Here is a 20042-nt window from a genome sequence, read left to right as displayed (position 1 = left end):
ACCAACCGATTAGTTACATGGCATGTACATTAACAAGAACAAGAATGAAAGTGTCTTATGCTATCTCAGGTTGTGTTTGGTTACACACACACGTGTTTAATTGGAGAAACAAAAGAAAAGATATAAAATAGATATGTTTTTATGATAGTTTTGAAGAGAATGTTTGTGCTTTTAGAATAAGAGATGTATAGAAACATGTCTCTTTTGTTTCTATCATTGCTGTCTTTTTTTGTTTAGAGATAGTAACCAAACACTCTTTTTTTAGTGTAATGACTAAAACATTTATCATTATATTATCATCGAGAAGACACCATATCAATTGTAATATTGGAAACCCGAGTTTTAATATCTCTCTTTAAATCATTGCATTTCGCCACTCACACACCACACACACACACACATAAAAAAATGTCAAGATTGTGGGATTTTTTTAAGTGTTATTAAACTAGGAAAACTCGATGACTGATAATAACATGGTTTAGATTTAAAAAAAAATAAAATCAAGATGATAACAGAAAAACCATATAAAAACCTAATTGAAACCAATTAATCCTACATAAGTCAAAACAAAACATATCATGAAGATCAATTTAAAATACAACAATACATAAAAAAAAAAAAATCAGTCACATCTTTTTTTTTTTTATGAGACGACAATATATTTGATTAATCTGGATTTCATAGCCTAACTAGCCAAGCCTATGATTAAGGTTATGGAATCCAACAATTTTATTTTTATTTATTTTTAATTTATTTCTTACCTAATCATAGGATAGACATAGGATATATTTTTTTTAATTTTAAAAAGTCTAAAGGATGAGACTTGAAGAAAAGAAATTGAAAGAACAAAAAATCTACAAAATGACTTAAAAAAACAAATATTGACATGGTAACATACCGAAGCGGTCCGGGTCAACCCATGTTAACTCACTATAATTGCAACTTGGATTAAAAGATTGTAACAATCATGTAAAAATATAATTAGAACAAATTAATCCAAAAAAAGTATCATGAAAACAAATTCACATTAAACCAAATGCTTAAAAAATTGTCAATATGATATTTTTTTTAGAAAAATATTTAGACAACAAATATTATATTGACCTGGACTTTATAGATTAACTCATTAAACCTGCGACCTGAATCATAGACTCAACTGGATTTAATGATTTTTTTTAAAAAAAATTTATTTTTTTTATCTAAATATAAAAAAATATTGAATTGATAATAAATTTAATTATTTAATTTTATTTTTATTTAGGATTGTAATTTATATTTAAAGTAATATATTAGGGAACTTAATGGATCACACAATATAAGAACCATTGATAAAAAAAAAAAAAAAAAAACCCTAAACTAAGATGATTAATCAAGTGTGACTTAATTGCAAAACAAATTAGAAATTAAAGGGTAGAATGCAATTAATAGAGGAGATTACAATTCTAGATTTAGAAAGATCAAATAGAGACTTGATTAAATAAATTTCTAAAAATTATTCTAAAATAATATATGTGGTAATTTTCAATGGGAAAAGTGATATTTTATTATTTATAACGTTATTAGATATTTCTATAAATAAATGTCATGCCTCATATTTTCAGTAAAGATTGTATGATGCTTTAATATGACCAGATAGAGATACACCTTTAACTGTCTTGTTTCTCATCATTGTATGTTAAAAGGTTATCTGTTAATACTACTTAAACATTGATTAGTAACCAAGTAAATATAAGTGTGAAAAACTTAAATGAACAAGTTATTTAGTTATGAAGGGAAAACCTTTTGAAAAAGATTTAAAAGATAAAAACCCCCGTAGACAACCAAATCTAGGATAGACAATCTTCACTAGTTTAGAATATTACAAGAGTATTTTTGTTTATAAATACTTTATATCTATTCTATCTTACTTGTCAAGACAAACCCTTTATTTTTTCCTTTACCATAATAACTTGTTAGAACACTTAACGATCTTTAAACCATTGTCATTCTAACTTGAACATTCAGTTGCTAACAATTAAAATAGGAACTCCCCTTAGGAGTCATGAAGCTCTCCAACTCTTCGGTGAGCAATTCTTCTTGAAATTTTTTTTCACACTCCGTTTGTGTGTCAAGAGTATATATTGTGAAACTTTCTATAACTCCTTAATTGGTTGGGTTTTCTTGCTATGTTATAAGTGTTGCTCTACTATTCTTTTTTAAAAGCTTTTAATCGTCCTTCTTTATATACATATCCTTGTGATAAAGATAAGATGATGCGAACCTCGTGATCACGTGGTCACGCAACCACTTAAATTCCAATTGCAAGCCATGACGAATGTCATAACCCAATTTTTGATCATTTTATTTTAATTATTATTATTATTATTTTATTTATTGAAAATGATAAAAAAAAATGATGATGAAAAAATAATAATGATGGAAAAATAAGAAAAATGAAATAAATGAAGAATGAATTAAAATTTGAGTTAATGGCAAAATGATTGGAAGTTTTGGGGTTCAATTAAACTTTGAAATTAATCTAATTAAGCTTGAAATTAATTTAATTAATCCAATTAAGGGTTTTATTGGAGAATTGATAAGTTTTGAGACTTAATTGAACTTGGAATTAATTTAATTTATCCAATTAAGGGTTTAATTGGAGAATTGATAAGTTTTGAGACTTAATTAAGCTTGGAATTAATTTAATTAATCCAATTAAGGGCTTAATTGGAGAATTGATAAGTTTTTAGACTTAATTGGACTTGGATTTAATTAAATTAATGAAATCAGGGACTTAATTGAAAAATTATCAAAGTGTAGGGCTGATTCTTGTCAAAATTTGAAAGAAATTAAAACCCAAGGTCCAATGTGTAAATTGCGCTGAGATGCAGGGGTTCAATTACAGTTTACCCAAGGACTGGACTGAAAATGCCAAAACAGCAAGGACCAAAACGCAAATGGCCATTAGCAATCGAACGGCGTCGTTTGAAGTAGCGCTGTTCATCTTCTTCGCTGGAACCGTTGCTGGAGTAAAGGCTTGAAGCCGTTTCAAAATGCTTGGCATTCTCTGGCTATAAAGCCAGAGAAGATGAGAGAGCGCAGGAGGCAGAAAAAAAGAAGAAAAGAGCAGAACCGAAGGAAAAACCAGTAGACTTGGGGGGGGGGGAAAGAAAAAGGGACGAACGAAAAAGAAAGAAAGAAAGAAAGGAGAGCAAAGGAGACCGAGAACAGAAAAAAAGAGACGGGGAACAGAAAAACTGGAGCAGGGATGACAGAACAGGTGGGCTGAAGGAGAAAGAATAGCAGACTTCCATTCCTCTGTTTTCTTCTCAAAGAAACAGAGGAGGCCGCGAGCAGAAGAGAAGCAAGAGAACGACGAGCAGGGCAATAAACCGAAACAGAAAAGAAGAAGACGACAGAACAAGGAAAGCTGAAACAGAGGAGAGGAAGCAGTGTTGGTGGAACAGCCCTTCCACACCGCCATCTTCGTTTGCAAAGCAGCAGATTCCAAGAACAGAAGACGAAGGAGAAAAGAGGGAGAAACCGGGAGAGAGAGGGCTGATAGATAAGAAACCAGGAGGGAGGAGACATCGTCCGGCCAGAGCTAACTCTTCGCCTTCACCCCGTAGCTGCACCACCCCAGCAGCTCTTCCACACCGTGAGCATCCATCAGTTCTCCACTGAAGCAGCCGTGTCCCTCAACCTTGCCAGGTAAGTGCTTCAGCTCTCTTTCTTTTGGTAAAATTAATTACCCTGCTACTGTTGCATGCATGCGTGATTCACTCACGCATGCATGCAACAGTGGCAGCCGGGTCACTGGTTTGGACCAGTGACCCGAACCTTTTTTTTTACCATGCAGCCCAAAAAATAGAAAAAAATAGAAAAATAAAAAGCAGCAAAATAAAAAATAAAAAAAAATAAAAAAATGTGTATGCATGAATAAAAATAATGTAAATTTATTGGTTTATTCACTGACGCCAGAGTCAGGAATAAAAATACCGGTTTAAATTTATATTATTTTTATTCGTTGTATTTTTATTTAGCCAGAAAAATAAAAAAATATGTGCATGTGTAAAAATAAATTTATTTTTATTTATTTATTCATTGACGCTAGAGTAGGTAATAAAAAAATTGATCTAATTAATTTTCGTATCTACGAATTTTTACCAACGCCAGAGTTTGAATTATTCGAGCTCGAATATTCATTGGCGCCAGAGTCAGGAATATTATAAACAAATCATCATAGCATAAACTAATAAACATTTAGCAATTTAAGACAAAACCAGCAATGCAGTCTGCCTTAGGCAGAACGTTTAAGGGGTGATAATATCTTCCCTTTTACGTAACCAATCCCGAGCCATAGAATCTCTGTTGATCAGTTAGGGTTCCTAGTGACCATAATACTAGGTGGCGACTCCTCAAACGAGACCTTTTCCTTTAAAAGAACCGGATGCTAGAAATCTGTTCTTTTTCCATAATCCAATAGAATTATTTTTTAGGGCCGCCGCGATGTCGGGTGCGACAACGAAAATGATGGAAAGAATGAATTTCATGATGGAGAACGTGTGTGACAGACTTGAGAAGATGGCAAAACATGGTAACATGGCTGGAACATGTACCTAAGATGTGAGGAAGGTTGGGGCTGAATTGAAATCAAACCATGGCAATGGGGCTGAAAGGCCAAAGTGGGATGATTATGAGGATTTTAAGGAGGACGTTGATAACTCGTACAACCTCTGTTGACCCGTGTTTGGATGCCTTGCCGAACTCCAATTGACATGATATTTTAACCCAAGGTAAGAAAAAATGTCAGGAGACTCCACGTAAAATTTCAACATGATCCAATGGTAGGATTGAGAATTATAACTCTTGCTGTAAAACTGGATAGGTGCACATTTTATGTCAAAATCCAAATTTAACCTTGCCTGGATCGTATCATTCCTTCTCTCTTCAAGATGATTCGTCCTCGAATCACCAACAAGTTGAATGGACAATTCCTTAGCCTCATTTTGAAGCCTAACGACTTATCGAAGAACAACTGGCTTCGTGGCGTCATCCTTATACTTTTCGTTCGCGAATCAATATTCATTGGGTGGGGGTTTTCGTTTTCAATAATGCTGGTGTCTAGATACAAGTTATCTTTGTGTCACATTACTATCAAACCTGATTTACTTGGCTTTCCAGGAATTGGTGTCTTTACGTGACCACGTGATCACGAGGTTCACATCATAAGAACCTTTAATAAACATTATCTTTAAGCTTTCTAGTTTGTTATGTTCTTAACAAATTGTTATCGTGTTTCACAAAAACACTTTTTTTATAGTTATTTTTGGATAACTTGTATTTATCATCTTCTTTTGATAAACCTTATATGAACTTCTTATATAATTTATCTAAACAAACTAGATAATTACAAAAATAATCATGTTATAACTTGTAAGATCAACTTGACTAAATCTTTATCTATTTTGAATAAACTAATACTCTAAACAAATTTATCTTCATCAGCACAAATAATTCTTTACTAATCAAAGTCAATCATGTCAATATTTACAATCTCCTCATTTGTTTGATTTGTGACAAAACATAATAAGGATAAATTAATATGGAAGTAGTTTAGATAGTTCAAGTATAAACAAATGATTCATTAAAGTGTATTTATAAGCACATTTGGAACATTGTTATGTAGCATGATAAAAATCAATAATATTTATGCAACAATATCCTAATAGTTTCTAACATGTTTTATGCAAACAATTCATAAATATACAAACAATACTTCAAGCAGCATGTTACATCCTCAACATTTGATTGGTCGAGAAAGCTTTATGATTTTTCCAGATATAGTATTTTTAGTCTAATGACTCAGATCACAAGTTCTTACAAATATTCAACATTTGATTTTTTTTTTTCACATATTTTCTTTTCAACTTTCATTTTTTTTAAACGAGCTTTATGATTTTCTTTATTTTTTTATATCAAGTCATCTTAATCTCGTGATCTGTGCAATGAGTTTGATAGTTTAATTTGGGTTGACTCGACCTTTATTACACAGATTACTAGTTTGTTATGTTAACTCTAGTTGAATCGAGTTTTTTTTTTTTATCTAATTTTGTTCTTCCATATTTAATAGGCTAAGAATTGAGATACATTATTTGTTTCTATTTGAAAAAATATTTTTTTTCTAAGGTTATCATGATCAAATCATTTTAAAAAAAATTTGGTCCGTTTATTGTTGTTACCGTCTATTTTTTCTATCATCAAATTAAATTAAAACCAGCTTATTTAATTCATTCAAGTCTATGATGTGAGTTGCAAATTTTTATTCATGTTTTAAAACATGTTTACACACCTAACATCAATTATTTTATATATATATATATATATATATATATAAAACCGACCCATGGAACAAGTCGCAACTAGGGCACCGCGTTCCAAAAAACTTTGAAATTTTTTTTGTTTAAAATAAAAATTTATTTTATGTTTTCATATTATTTTGATATGCTGATGTCAAAAATAATTTTTTTAAAAAAAATTTATTTTAATGTATTTCTAAAAAAAAATCACTTTAAACCACTACCGCTAATAAAATCTCAAACATACCTTAATTCACCAACACCTTTTTTTCTCTGTTTTTTGTAATAAAAAAAAAAAAAACCCAAGCTCGATGTAAGACAAACACTACATAAATTTGATTCAAATAATAAATCCTGAGCCCATGATCTTTCCGCGTCATTTCCCTGTTTAAAGCCCAACCCTAAATGTCCTTTCTTTGCTTACAAGCTCCACTTGTACGGTCGCAGAAGACTATCCCTCCTCCCCTCCCCCTCCCCCTCCCCCTCCTGTTACCAAAACGGCATCTCTTTTGTCGTTTAGTGAACCACAACAACAGTGAAGGCATTCAACACATTTCACCTGACACATCTTAGGTTTCTGACTTGACAAGTGGAGCTCATGCAATAAGTAACCGTTTAGCCGAGTGATCGTGGCCTTTGAGATTTAGCACGAGGTAATCCGACGGTTAAGAAATGTAACTCTACTCCCTGAGAGGCTCAACTTACTGTTTTTAGTTTTTAGAGCTAGAAGTGGGACCTAATTGAACAAATCTAATTCTTTGGAGACTAAATTAAGAAATGAGGTTTTCTTTTAATTTTTCGGTGACGGTGGTGAGTTTCTGTGACTGTCGGTAGCTTGAAAAAGGAAGCGTGATTCGAAATGACAGAAAACGGAATGGCCTGCACACACTGTGTTTTGTCGCTGATATATATATATTAGGATCAGAGTTTTTTTTTTTTAATTTATATATTAATTTAAACTAAATCTTTTTTTTTATCATTATAAAAGCGTATTCTCAATATCAAATTTAAAATTTATTTGGTATTGATTAAAACATCATTTATTTAAAATATAATTTAAATATAGTAAAGTTTATTTTTTAAAATGTTTTTTTAAAGTATTAAAATTTTATAATTTTTTATATCAGTATATTAAACAATAAAGAAATATTAAAAAATATTAATTTTTTTTTAAATTAACGTAATGATAAACTCTTGTTGTATTGTAGATGTTGTCGTTAAATTCTTGAAAGAAGTCTTAAAAATTTATTTGTGGAAGAAATTGTTAAAAATAAAAGACATAATCTCAAAAATAAAGGTAAAGGTGGCACGTGTCCTTTACTTCATTCCTTGAATGGACACAGTGCCACCTCACTATCACACACACACCCGTTGCATTTATAAGTACGGTCTCTTTCTCCAAGCTCCACCGAGTCTTTGAAAATGGTGGTTCCAGACGGTGGGGAATTTTTCGGCTACGCTCTTGCCGGTGTTTCTTCTGCATCATTTTCTGCAACAGCTATGTTACCAAAACTCATTTTGGATGACGATCATTCATTGACAAATGCAATAAAATCGGAGAAAGATAATAAAGTGGGTCAAGAGAACAATATGTCCCCTTTACACGACACCGCTTGTTGCGGTGGAGGCGGCGGGCCTTCATCTCCATCATCATCATCATCATCAATGAATACAAGAGAAATGCAGAAAGCAGCAGCAGTACTGGAGGTAGAGGAGGAGAAAAGAATCAAAGCAACAGCAGTCACGGTCAAAGAAGAAGGTGATGATGGTGTAGATAGTCTCAATGAGTTGAAGGAAGCAGGCGGTGGCGGTAATAATAAAAATAACAATGGGATATCGTCGTCTTCGTGTTCCTCTGTGGATTTACCTAAACCCATGGAGGGTTTACATGAGGCAGGTCCACCTCCGTTTCTGAAGAAGACATTTGAGATGGTGGAGGATCCGGAAACGGATGAAACAGTGTCGTGGGGCAAGAATCGCGATAGTTTTGTTGTTTGGGACTCTCATGAATTCTCTAAAATTCTGCTTCCAAAGTATTTCAAGCACAATAATTTCTCCAGCTTCATTCGCCAGCTAAATACCTACGTGAGTTAATTCATTTTAGTTTCTTTTTCATTCTAATTAATACACCAATTGTTTATCTGCCTAGTTCTGTGTTTGTTTTTCATAATCTTTTTGTGTCCCACTACATCAATGGGCCACATGATGCTTTTTTTTCTTCTTTTTTTTTTTTTTTAAACATTATGGTTGTGAATTTAATTTATTTCATATTGTGTGTGTATGTATTGGTGCAAAAATGTTGACAGGGCTTTCGAAAGATTGATCCGGATAGATGGGAGTTTGCAAATGACGGGTTTCACGGTGCCAAGAAGCATTTGCTAAAGACCATCAAGAGAAGAAGCAGGTATAACAAACAGCAGAGCGGAGCAGTTACTGGCGTTAATGATTCAACAAAACCTCGTTTGGAAGCTGAACTTGAAAATCTTAAGGATGATCAGGATGTTTTAAGGTTGGAAATCTTGAAAATTAGACAGCAGCAGCAGGAGTCGCAAACTCAACTGAGTGCTGTTGAAGAACGCATTCAAGCTGCGGAGTGCAAGCAATTGCAGATGTTTATTTTCTTTACCAAAGCTGCCAGAAATCCTGGCTTTATTCAACAACTAATCCAGAAGAGAAAGCAACAAGGGAAGCTAGATGGGATTGAATTTCGCAAGAAAAGACGACTGCTTCAAACCCATCTCCCTGAAAGCTTTCCTGCTGCCGTGGATACCAACCAAAGCGCCCATTTTAAAAACCATGCTCAGGAACAACTGGCCACAATGCAGACCCAAATTACTGAGATTTTAACTGAGGATGTGGAGACCTGCCAAATGTTGAAAGTATTTCCAGCTCCAATGAGTGATGGGTTTTGCAGTCCGATACTTCAAGATCATAATGCAAATATAATGTTGGAAACAAGTACTCAAGATATGTCCTCTGCTTATAATCTATTGTCAGAGAAGCTACTGGATGATGGTTCGGTGATTGAGGATTTGGTTGATGAGGAGGTAGATGTCAATGACTCAAAACTCTACCTTGAATTAGAGGATTTGATTGGGATGCCACGAATGTGGGGTGGATTTGCAACCGAGTTCGTAGGGCATACAGCTGGTTGTGTTGGATCAATTCCCAGATTGTAATGGTATATACATCTACTCTTCTGTTAATGCTCTTAAATGCAATATGCTTGGCAATCTATGTTTACACCATGTCCTTATGCACATGAACAGATTGTTGACATGCCTCTAGACTTCTTAAAGATGGTGCTGCTTCATCTACGTGGGGTGAGAGAGTTAAAGATGAAGTGACCCTTTCATTTGAATTCCTGCAGATTAAAGCAACTTCTCAACCCAATATTTGAGATGCTAGTGTTCACAAATGTTCACGTCTTTCTTACCAGAGTCCAATCCTGCAGATTGTAAATATTTCTACCCCATTACATAGAACCATACAAGACGTACCATAGTTATGCCCTGCATCGAAGTTCTCATAGAAGGAATGCTTTTTATAGTATAGTAATTAACTTTATGTTCGCTGGTTACTGACTTCTTATGGTATCTTAGTTTACTTTCAACAACATTATGTGGTTGAAGCTTTACTTGTATTTATGAGAGTACAGCTCCTGGTTAATTTTCTTGAGGATGCCGACGACTATATGCAGCCATTATCCAGATTAGCTATGCTATTCCAATGATTCAGATATATTGCCGGGGGGGATTTCTATACCATCATAAGTTGACATTCCTTTACCTAATCCTCCTTGTTGGCTTTCGATAATCCATGTAAGTTAGCAAATTAAATGGTTTTGTTTCCTGAATTTCTGTCTATACACTATTACAAGACAAGATTGAGAAGTTCCCTAAACATCTAACAGAGTGGATAATCTTGCGGCCTTATCCTACTTCCTAAAATATTTGTCTGAAGTATAATGTGTTTGGACATAAAACATCTTGATACCTATAGTTGAGTCTTGTAGCATGTTCAAGATGGCACTAATGCGGTGCAAGGTGGGATCTCGCTGCTCTAAAAAAGAAGCAAATCAAGACAAGCTTGACTGGTTGTTAATTAGGAAATAAGCTGTTTAGTGTTTCTACCAAGGTCGAGAGCGAGAAACTAAAAACTATTTCCCTTTCTTTCTGGATAACCAACCCCTGATGTGTGTTTACAATTCAGAAGATACAGAATTCAAGCTATTATTATCAAGGTAAACATTAAAACCATGTCATACAGGAGAACAGGATTGGGCCTAATGACCACCACCCTTGTCACTAAGCTTCCCATTAGACCTCGCCGTGCCAATTGACTTGGTGGATGATGAAGATGATATGACAGACCTGTCGAACTCTTGTTTATCTTCATCGAATGCCTTGCTTAGAGCTTCCTGGAGTTCAAGGTGTCTCTGTCTCTTCACAAGTCGTTCCTCTGAAGTTTCATTCCCTAAATAAGCTATCTGTGATAGGTCATCAGCATCCATGATCTTGTTGAGCACGTCTGAGCAACGCGGGAAAAACCGTTTCCCAAGTTCCACTGTTAACAGAAAATTGATCAACTATGAGATGTCAATCTAGAACTGCATGGAAAGATAAACTTGAAGTTCGAATGCAAAGCAAATGGCATGGTTTCCAGCCTTTCGCTCCAATGGTGTGTGGATGGAACAGTGCATTAACCAATTGAACTAGGGCAGTCAAGGTCCTTCAGCAATGCTAACTCAAGTACTGAAGGAAAAGCAGTTTCAATTCATATATGTGTAAGCATAAGAACCTGTTCTAGAGAGTGCTCTCATCCTATTTAGATGCTCCTCGTGCATTCTGAAAGGTGCCTCGTTCAAGTCCACAGCTCCCCTTTGTGCATCAGACAAGATGCTGGGCCTGATGCCAGCTAATGGTAACTCAGAAGTACCATCAACTTGAGCAATATCCATCGCAACTTTTGCTTCCATGGGAAAAAGGAGTTTCGCCAGTCCAACTGAAAGAACAATAACATTAATCTTCATATTCTGTGTTTTGCTTTCATTCATCGTAGTCATTAAGCAATGGAAACAGGATTTAAAACCATTTCAAGATAGATAACTGATTACCATCATCCCCCAAGGATTATCAACTAAAATATGCAAATCTAAAACAAAGATTTATTTCCCATGAAAGAAAAGGGAAGAACAACTTTATTAGCAAGAAAACAAAAAAATTACGGAAAAACGATTGTTATATTTCCCAAACCAATAAGCAGATGAATTTTAGCATTGATAGCATCTGACTATACAAAGCTAAATATTAACATGGAATAATGAAAATTAAAGCAAGCATTCTGACTGGAGATATGAATCTAGTAGCAGCACCACGTATATTCAACAGAAAACTTATTGCATAGCTTCCATAAGATTTTTTAACCATAAAAAAAACAGATCCTTAGTACTCAAAAGTTAAATCACAAAAAGTCAATCAGAATGATCAAATGCTCTCTGCAATAAACTATAGACAATAGATGCCAAAAGCACGTCTCATCAGACAATTCAACTTAAAAAGTGTTTTGGCTTAAGCATTTCATTCTGGCAGAAAGGCTTGATGTGTAAAGAGAATTTAACTCCACACAAGTGGCTGGCTAAAGAACAAGTAGAGCTAGATATGCTTGACAAGAAACCGCAGGAAGGTACAAACTAAGATTTCAAGAGACAGAATAAATTTTGTAATCACAAAATGAAGACATAAATATGAAGAGAGTGGATTATAAGTCCCTGTAAATCGTTCACATTGTAGATTCCATGGTGATAGAAATGTATTAGATGGAATATGAAAAAGGATGCTGACATGAGACAATGTTTTTTATGCTGTTCAATATAAGACAAAGACACCAGGTGTGCCATCATACCATTAGTTTGCGAATAGATAGCTAAAGGATAACAAATCCTGCAGTGAATGGTATTATAACGATCAAGGTTTACAACGCATCCAGTTGTCAGTTAGGAAACAGCAACCAGATGAAAAAGCATAGGTGGCAATAGCTAAGTAATTCCAAATCCAATCAATGAGCTGAGGTTGAACCATTGAGAGAGAATAGAAAATTATCGCAATGAGCATGTGAATACCGTTTCACTTGCAGGAAAAAAAGAAAATTCTTTCCTGTGTATTTGTCTTTTATGACTTTCCAAAGCTCTCATATGTAATGGATGCCAATTTTTCTTTTCCACTTCAGAAATAAGTTACATGAACTTCAGGTTAATATAGTATTTTCAAGACAAATGTTCAACACACAAGTTTCATGTCGTGAAACTATCAAAATACAATTGAAAGGGTTAAAACTAAAAAGAAATTATCATATTGGTTGTAACAAGACAGATATAATCAAGGCATGATACTTCAAAGGAAGAAATATGAACATAATGAAAATTACCTCTATTTTCAAGGTACAACAATTTCATTCGCAGGTCATCACTAGCCATAGCAAGAGAAAGAGAAGCCTCTCCAAGTAATGGATCCCTCCTTTCTGCTTGTTCCAATATTTCTATACACAAGCGCTCCTTGGGAGAAGCTTTTCCTTCCTCTGTTGACTTATGATAATCCGTGGCCCTTGTAAGTCGTTTTGATATCTGCAGAGCCTTCCTGCCATCTAAAGTAAGATCTGACAGCCGAGCTCCCTTCGTTAAGAGAGAAACTATAATCTTAGGTTCTTTCCGCATTGCAGCAACATGCAGCACGGTGTAACCCCTTGAATTTCTGCTGTTAACATCAGCTAATCCAAGATCAAGAATCTCAGTTGTAGTCTTTGCATCACAGTATGAAACAGCATAGTGGAGTGCATGCGCATCATCTAGATTAGTATGTGCCTCTTTCAGTAGCATTCTAACTAGCTCAACATCATCTGATTCCAGAGCCCGATGTATTCTCTTTACATGTTTATCTAGTAAGTTTCTGTTCTCAGGCACATTCAAACCAAGTTCCGAACGAGAGTCCATGATTTTCTTCACAATGTATTGCGGCAAGGCTTTATCCAGAGTAACAATATCAACATTTGATTTCACAATAATCTCAACGCATCTTGTTAGCAATCTCTCACAAGCTCCACCACATATGTTTGCAACTACTAGAATCACCAAGATATCATCAGATGAAACCTTGTCAAGAATGTCTAATAGGTGCCTCTGCAATCAAACAAAATAGCCAAACTAAAATTAAGAGATGAAACTGAGTAAAATGTAATTGGATTCCGTAATTGTATTCCATTAGCAGAAACTATACAGGTTTCATTCATTTATATCTTCTGTAATAGCAATCGACGGTTCCTTTGGGAAGGAATGTAACTCTATCATGTTAATCATTTTAAACTCGACTAAATTCAAAGGTATCTGGTACCATAAATATCCATCCTAATATCATTAAATTTCAAAATGAGATTCATTTCCTTCCATGAGAATTAAGTACAGCTGATAGCGCCATGCCAATATGATCAGAACTGATGGGCTATCAATGATCAATTTGGAAACATGATGATGGTCCTTCCAGTGCCTATGGTCTTAAATTATGTGCAGCTTTGGAAGATCCAAATACACTAAGCAAAACACAAAAACAGTTGCATTTTTCCAAGAATAATACTCAGAAAAAGAAAACGTCCTTGGCTATTTTAATTTCTTCAAATCAATCCATAGGACTTTCTTGCCACCTATTTGAAGGTGATGTTGGCAGTATTTGGCAAGAAGAAGAATTCAACAACTACTACACAAACACACTTGGAAACTGCTACATGAAAAACACTGAGCAACAACTATAAAACAAAGTTCGAAAGTAAATTCAGAATCAGTCTCTTAACTCTTACCTGATAAAGAGCCCCCAACTCATTAACCTGGAATGTAAAAGAGGCATAAAGAACCTCAGTCAGGATATCAACTGCAGGCCTGCAAGCAATATGGGAACAATCATCATCCACACAAGCACAAACATCTTTAGGAAAAGGCCTCACTTTCCCACTATACAAATAACCCAAAACTGTCATAAGTGAATCAAATCCAACATCATAGTCCTTAGCCAATTCCTTCAATTCAAACTTTGCTACCCCACTTCTGTCTTTAACCACAGGACTCGAGAAAACACTCTTGAAAAAAGGACTTCTCGCAGATAAAATGCATCTGTGAACTGGGACCTCACGGTTGTAATTGGAGCTTGTGATTTTGGCATCAGCAAAGTAGTCAAAATCTTGGGAGTCAAAGATGGTTTCAAGGTTTCCTGATAGTTGTTGAAGAGCTGCAATTTCTGGGTTTGTAAAAGGCTTTGAAGTTGAGGGAGTTTCTATGCAGCAAGTGCTACTTCCATTGCTGATCTCGTTAGAATCAGAGAAACCAATCCTATTATCCATCAACAACTTAAAGAAAACCAGAAACTATAGAACTTGGATTTTAAAGATTGAAAATTGGAGCAGATTGAACCTGTTTGGGACAAAAAGAAGTCAACTTTCTATATGAGAAGTCAGTGTAGAGAAACAGAAACAGAGTTTTCATTCAAAAATTGGAAACAACTTTAGAGGAAGAAAACTATCGGTACTTGATTCAATCAATCAAAGACTAAATAGGTTAAAAGATATTTGCTGATGCACATAATACATGCAGAGAGAGCGGGGGGTAAGCTGGGTACCATGATCAGCTAAGAACACGGGAGACGAGAAGAAGGTAAACAAAGAGACATGGAGAGAAGACACATGGGACATAGTAAGCTCCTTTTTTTTTTTTTTTGTGGGTGTTGTCATGAATCATGATTTGAGTTAAGGATTCTGGATTTTTTTGCCGTACATCAGGATCAGACCCTCATCACTCTCTTTTCTTGTTTCAGCTCAACTTATTCCATACTGATCGTTGATCTAATCTTGATCAAACGACTGGGGGTGTTTAACAGCCAAATGACTTTGTAGTGCCCCTTCTTTTGGTGGAGCTACTAATATTGGCTATTGCATGGTTGAAATATGTTTTTGTCCGTTTTCTGCTTTCGTCACCTGCTCTGCTCTCCTTCTTTTTCTTGTAGAAATAGTATAATTTAAACAAGTCGTACATACATTAATTATTTAAGGTTAAATCTATTCTTAACCCAACATAATGTATTCAGAAAAAAAAACAAAAATAAATAAATCTCTCAAAACTTGGATCCAAATAATTAAGAAATAGAATATATTTTCTTACAACTACTTGGGGGGAGGCATTTGCCACTACTGCTTTTGATTCTGATCTTACGTGTCTTTCATTACAAGACTTCGTCCTTGGACATATATTTTGTCATTAATTTGTCTTTGTTGGCCTGGCCAATCATTCAATAGCTAGGAGGGCAAGATGAGACACAACTTCCAATTTCTGATGACAGCGTCAAGAATTTTCCAACTCCCGCGCTTCCAGTGTCAGAAAATAAGGTAGCCACGATGATGGCTCTACTGTCATCTCATGTTTTCTTCTTGCCTTAATTGGTTCTGCTTTCATGATTTGAGTTATTTTCAATTTAACTGACAGGCATATGTAAAGTGGTCATAAAAGAAAAGGATGGTTTTGCCGGCTAAACAACAACTGAGATTATGGAAGGCTTCACAAATTAGGTGTAGAAGAGTTCAACTATGCGACTGGAAAGTTCATGTCCTACACCAGTACTGCACTTGAAAAAACAGAGGAATTAAAGAAAAGTCCACTGCTTCATGCTTAAACATTCCACTTCATCAAAAGCTCTCTCTACTAGTTACTCAAATATATAGCATGAATTATGAGGGGTGGAAGCTTACACCACATAGGTTTTGTCATAGGATAATAGCCTGATGACCACTGAAGTTGACTAAATCTTCATTTTGTAAGATTTCTCTTGAATACCTGACTAATAGAATCTACACTTCAATCCCTTACGGGAGATTGGAGGAATCATGGGGAGACAGGAGTGCAAAAGCAGAATTCTATTTGCTATCTATCAGAGAATAAAATGGTTCGCCAACTTTCCTGAGAGGCACCAACTCAACAAGAATTATCGAGTTTAGTGGCATGCATGACCCCTCCCCTTTAAGTCTTGAGCTCAGACCCACCTAGTCAATGGGGAAAAAAAGCTAACAATGATCAAACCAAAATGTTTCTTGTAAAATTAAAATAGAATATCAGAGCTTTCCCATCAGAAACAAAAACTGCACTCGTGAATCTTGCCAAATGTAAACAAGAAAATCTGTGTTACTAGACATTCAATAGATAAAATACACAGCAATGAAATGGAAAAACGAATCCAGTGAATTTCCATATATCAACCATGGTATGAGTTCTTACTGATTCATAACTGTGTTCTATTTTTCCTATGCTGTAGTACATTCTCAGAAAACAAACAAATATGAAAATTTTGCTCTGCAGAAGTATTAAATTAATCTCTCTTACTACCCCAGTTAAAGGAGCAAATTTTTTCCAACCATTTCCCAATACAAGCTCCAAAACCACCTTCCTTCTTCGGAGAAGACACAGAATTGCTGGGTTCTTTCTTACGATGGATTGTTTGAACAAGGGCTTCGATTTCTTCCTTTACTCGTTGGAAAACGCTTGGACCTTTGACTTGATCAATTGGGGTACTATCATCAATGTCATCATTCCTTCCATGAGTTTCTTTATGATGATGGACTGGTGACTTGCCATTGTGAATGATTGCTTCAATCTCTTCCTTTGCTCTTTCAATTAGATTGGGAGCCTTTACCTTGACATCATTCTCTGCTAATACAGGAACAGCATATATGCAAAATAAGTGGTTTGATTCAAAATTATTTAGCCATATTGAAGCCATGTCAGACTCCAACTTCAGATACAACAATACAGCTCATGTCAGAAGCCATATCAGACTCCTATATATGTTACCTATCCTAAACCTCAAGTGTGTTATCATCTTTATCAGGTTAGTACCAGCAGAAAAGATTGACAAGTTCTTCTGTAATTGTTATTGTTTATCGCTATCTAGTACCTGGCTTTCCTTGTAGCATTCCAGAGGTTATCTAGTTCAGTGTATAATATGACAGATGCTGCTCAGTTCTCACTGTCAAGTGAGGAGAACCAGAAACTTTCTGACATGTTTTGGTATCAGAGCCCCTGCAACAACGGAGAGAAAAAATGGCCACAAACAGCAACATCTCTACCTCCTCTAATCCAAATACCTAACATTTACTACCACCCAAAACATTCAAAAGTTCACCACTCTATGTCCTTGAGACTGACATGGCTTCAATATGGCTCCATAAAAAATAAAAAGAAGAAAAGGTGAGAACATGCTAAGACAGTATATGAATAGAAATAACAAGTGATGATTAACAATTGTTTTTTTTTTTTACTAGAAAACAATAAGAATTAGACTCCTCCCATGTTAGGAATCAAAAGTTAGCCTAAAGAGGTTTGTGCAGTTGGTCGTTTAGCCTAATGCCACTGTCCAATTCCGAATGACACAAACCATAAGTACACAGGTCATAAGCTGAACTTCCTCAATAGATCACAACCATCATAACATCTGAATCCATTGCAAGTATAAGAACCATGACAATACAACAAAAAGAAATCAAGTAAAGCACCTGCTTTCTCCAATCTTGAAGATTGATGCCTGAAAGAAAAGGAGAAGGCCACATAACAATAAGAAAGAATCCGAGCCCATAAACGAACATCTAACATTGAGTTGCAATATATAAATGGTAATGAAGCAAGTGGATTGTTGTCGATGCCTCTCGTCATGATTATTTTCTGAGTAAATCTTGGTTTGAACAAGAGCCTCAATCTCTTCCTTTGATGGGGTGCTGTCATCAATGTCGACAGTAGGCATGGATCGATGAGTTTCTTTATGATATAAATTGAGGGTATAGCGTAACATCTATCCCATTAAAAAGGTGTATTAATAATGATCGGGGAATTGAAAAAATCGTACCTGAGATGGGTTTGTTTTGATTCAGATTCAGCCATTGATGTTTTGATGAGAAACACCTTCTTTTTTTCTTTTTCTCACTCTGATTATCAGAAACCCGCGCACGCAGGCAGATGCAGAATAGCATATATATTACATGGGACAGAGAGAATCAAAGCATCTTTAAAATTTTTTTCCTTATCTCATCCAACAGTTCATACTTCAGTAAATTTGGGCCCTGCCCTGCGTCTGTGAGGGAATCCACTGTTCGAACACCGGCTTTCTTTTATTTTTCCTAGGATTTTCTACGATTTCTTGATGATTTGTTTTTCACGTGTGTATACACAACTTTTGAGGCATCGAAAAAAATGTTTTGTTCCTCGATTAATTTTTTATTTTATAAAATAAATTTTAATTTAAAATAATTTTTTCTTCATAACTAAATTTAAAATTAAAAAAAATATTCACGCCTATTTTTTTTTTCAAGGTCAAGAAAGAAAATGTGTCACTTTTTTTTTATTTCGGTTCATCAATTTTTTTTCAATTTAATCTCTTTACTTTAATTTATTTAAAATTTAATTTAATAGTTTGTTTTTGTTATTTTGGTACGATCTTGTAATATTAAAGGAAGTTATTGGTGCTGGGTTGACGCTCCATTTTAGAAAATAAAACTAATTTTAGCTAATATAAAACAATTAGTTGTTAAGAGGCCAAAATTAAAAATAAAACAAGTCTGTAGGCTGGGATAAACATGTAAAGAAAATAGGCGAGTGTGTGCAACATAAGTACTTGAAGGTGGGCAACGTCTACAGTATTCATGCGACACATAAGAAATTTTTTTACAGCCAAGCTGAAGCTTACAACACACTCTTCCAAGTGGTATTCCCCTTGTTGGTGGAGGCATGATAGTTGGATTTTAATAGGTTTTTTTTTTTTTTTTTTTTCTATCTCATCTCCTTATAATCGTGTTGGCCTAACAAAATTGAAAAGTTTTATTTCATTTATTTTTTTATATTGTCTTCATTTTTTTTATTGTTATTTAATTTATTTTGAGGTTTTTTATTTATTTCTTTCAATTTCATCCCTTAGCATTTAGTTTCATTTAGTTTTTATATTAAATTTTCTCTTCATTATTTTGATTGCTATTTTTTTATCTTTCTTTTATTTAATTTTTTTTTCAATTTCATCCCTAAATGTTTTGTTTCATTTTATTGTTATGTCAATTTTGATCCTCGTTCTTTTAATTGTTATTTGTTTTGTTTTTTTATCCTTTTTTAATTAAGATTTTTTTCAATCTCATCCTTCAATATTTTGTTGATTAGAAATTTGACTTCATGATTTTTTTCAGGTTTGGTTTCTATAAGGTTAGTCCCAGCCTCATAACTTAGATCACAAATTTTAAAGATTAGCTCAAGTTGACTTCAGTTTTTTTTTAATTCTTTTTCAATTTTATTCTTTAATATTTGGCTAGTTGGGAATTGGGTTTTGTGGTTTTTTTCTCTTTTCTTTTATATGGGTTTATCTCAATCTCATGTCCAGGGTCGTGGGCTTAGTGGGTTAACCCGGGTTGACTCGAGTTTGTTTTTTCATTGCTTTGTTTTTAGATTGAATTTTTTTTTTTAATTTTACCCTTCAACATTTAGTTGTCTAAGATTTAAGCTTCGTCTTTTTATTCAATTTGTTTTTTATGGGATTATCCCGATCTCATAATTAGGTTACATATTTGGCACGCTAACTCAGTGGACTTGCATCAATTTTTTTATCCTTTTTTTATTTTTTTTCTTAATTTCATCTTTCTCAATTT

General features: G+C 34.4%; 3 protein-coding genes across 8 annotated transcripts; 1 reads left to right on the top strand and 2 right to left on the bottom strand.

Annotated features, from left to right (window-relative positions):
- Positions 1-7684: 7684 nt before the first annotated feature.
- Positions 7685-10236, top strand: LOC118047958 (heat shock factor protein HSF30). The gene is made up of 3 exons (XM_035057426.2): positions 7685-8423; positions 8645-9519; positions 9608-10236. Exons 1-2 carry the CDS (start codon positions 7761-7763, stop codon positions 9515-9517), a joined length of 1536 nt encoding a protein of 511 aa, XP_034913317.1. The 5' UTR covers positions 7685-7760; the 3' UTR covers positions 9518-9519; positions 9608-10236.
- A 252-nt stretch (positions 10237-10488) lies between these two features.
- On the bottom strand, positions 10489-15274 carry LOC118047957 (BTB/POZ domain and ankyrin repeat-containing protein NPR1). Its single transcript, XM_035057424.2, has 5 exons — positions 14996-15274; positions 14184-14790; positions 12765-13512; positions 11139-11342; positions 10489-10904 (listed from the first exon to the last, which is right to left on the bottom strand). The coding sequence occupies exons 2-5, from the start codon at positions 14718-14720 to the stop codon at positions 10624-10626; spliced, it is 1770 nt and encodes a 589-aa protein (XP_034913315.1). The 5' UTR covers positions 14721-14790; positions 14996-15274; the 3' UTR covers positions 10489-10623.
- Positions 15275-15941: 667 nt separating this feature from the next.
- LOC118047959 (uncharacterized) lies at positions 15942-18507 on the bottom strand. 6 transcript variants are annotated; one of them, XR_012170112.1, is made up of 4 exons: positions 18263-18507; positions 17916-18134; positions 16119-17073; positions 15942-15989 (listed from the first exon to the last, which is right to left on the bottom strand). XR_012170112.1 is itself a non-coding variant. In XM_035057431.2 (4 exons), exons 1-4 carry the CDS (start codon positions 18295-18297, stop codon positions 16733-16735), a joined length of 477 nt encoding a protein of 158 aa, XP_034913322.1. In that variant the 5' UTR covers positions 18298-18493; the 3' UTR covers positions 16583-16732. The 6 variants fall into 6 exon arrangements, 4 of the variants coding, with proteins under 4 accessions (XP_034913322.1, XP_034913323.1, XP_034913324.1 ...); XR_012170111.1 differs by having other exon boundaries at positions 16119-17070; positions 18263-18505; XM_035057431.2 differs by lacking the exon at positions 15942-15989 and having other exon boundaries at positions 16583-17073; positions 17916-17944; positions 18063-18134; positions 18263-18493.
- Positions 18508-20042: the final 1535 nt, after the last annotated feature.

Source organism: Populus alba, chromosome 6 (genome assembly GCF_005239225.2).
Source record: "Populus alba chromosome 6, ASM523922v2, whole genome shotgun sequence".
NCBI lineage: Eukaryota > Viridiplantae > Streptophyta > Magnoliopsida > Malpighiales > Salicaceae > Populus > Populus alba.
This window is presented reverse-complemented; position numbering and strand designations above follow the sequence as displayed.

What these genes read in the sequence shown, in the direction of transcription:
- LOC118047958 (XM_035057426.2), top strand. Translation starts at nt 7,761, where the DNA reads ATGGTGGTTCCAGACGGTGGGGAATTTTTCGGCTACGCTCTTGCCGGT. An exon ending in TTCGCCAGCTAAATACCTAC is followed by an intron (nt 8,424 to 8,644) that starts GTGAGTTAATTC and finishes AAATGTTGACAG; the next exon opens with GGCTTTCGAAAGATTGATCC.
- LOC118047957 (XM_035057424.2), bottom strand. Translation starts at nt 14,720, where the DNA reads ATGGATAATAGGATTGGTTTCTCTGATTCTAACGAGATCAGCAATGGA. An exon ending in AGTTGGGGGCTCTTTATCAG is followed by an intron (nt 13,513 to 14,183) that starts GTAAGAGTTAAG and finishes GTTTGATTGCAG; the next exon opens with AGGCACCTATTAGACATTCT. An exon ending in GAGAGCACTCTCTAGAACAG is followed by an intron (nt 10,905 to 11,138) that starts GTTCTTATGCTT and finishes TTCTGTTAACAG; the next exon opens with TGGAACTTGGGAAACGGTTT.
- LOC118047959 (XM_035057431.2), bottom strand. Translation starts at nt 18,297, where the DNA reads ATGGCTGAATCTGAATCAAAACAAACCCATCTCAG. An exon ending in TCAAAACAAACCCATCTCAG is followed by an intron (nt 18,135 to 18,262) that starts GTACGATTTTTT and finishes CATTGATGACAG; the next exon opens with CACCCCATCAAAGGAAGAGA. An exon ending in TTCAAGATTGGAGAAAGCAG is followed by an intron (nt 17,074 to 17,915) that starts GTGCTTTACTTG and finishes TTCCTGTATTAG; the next exon opens with CAGAGAATGATGTCAAGGTA.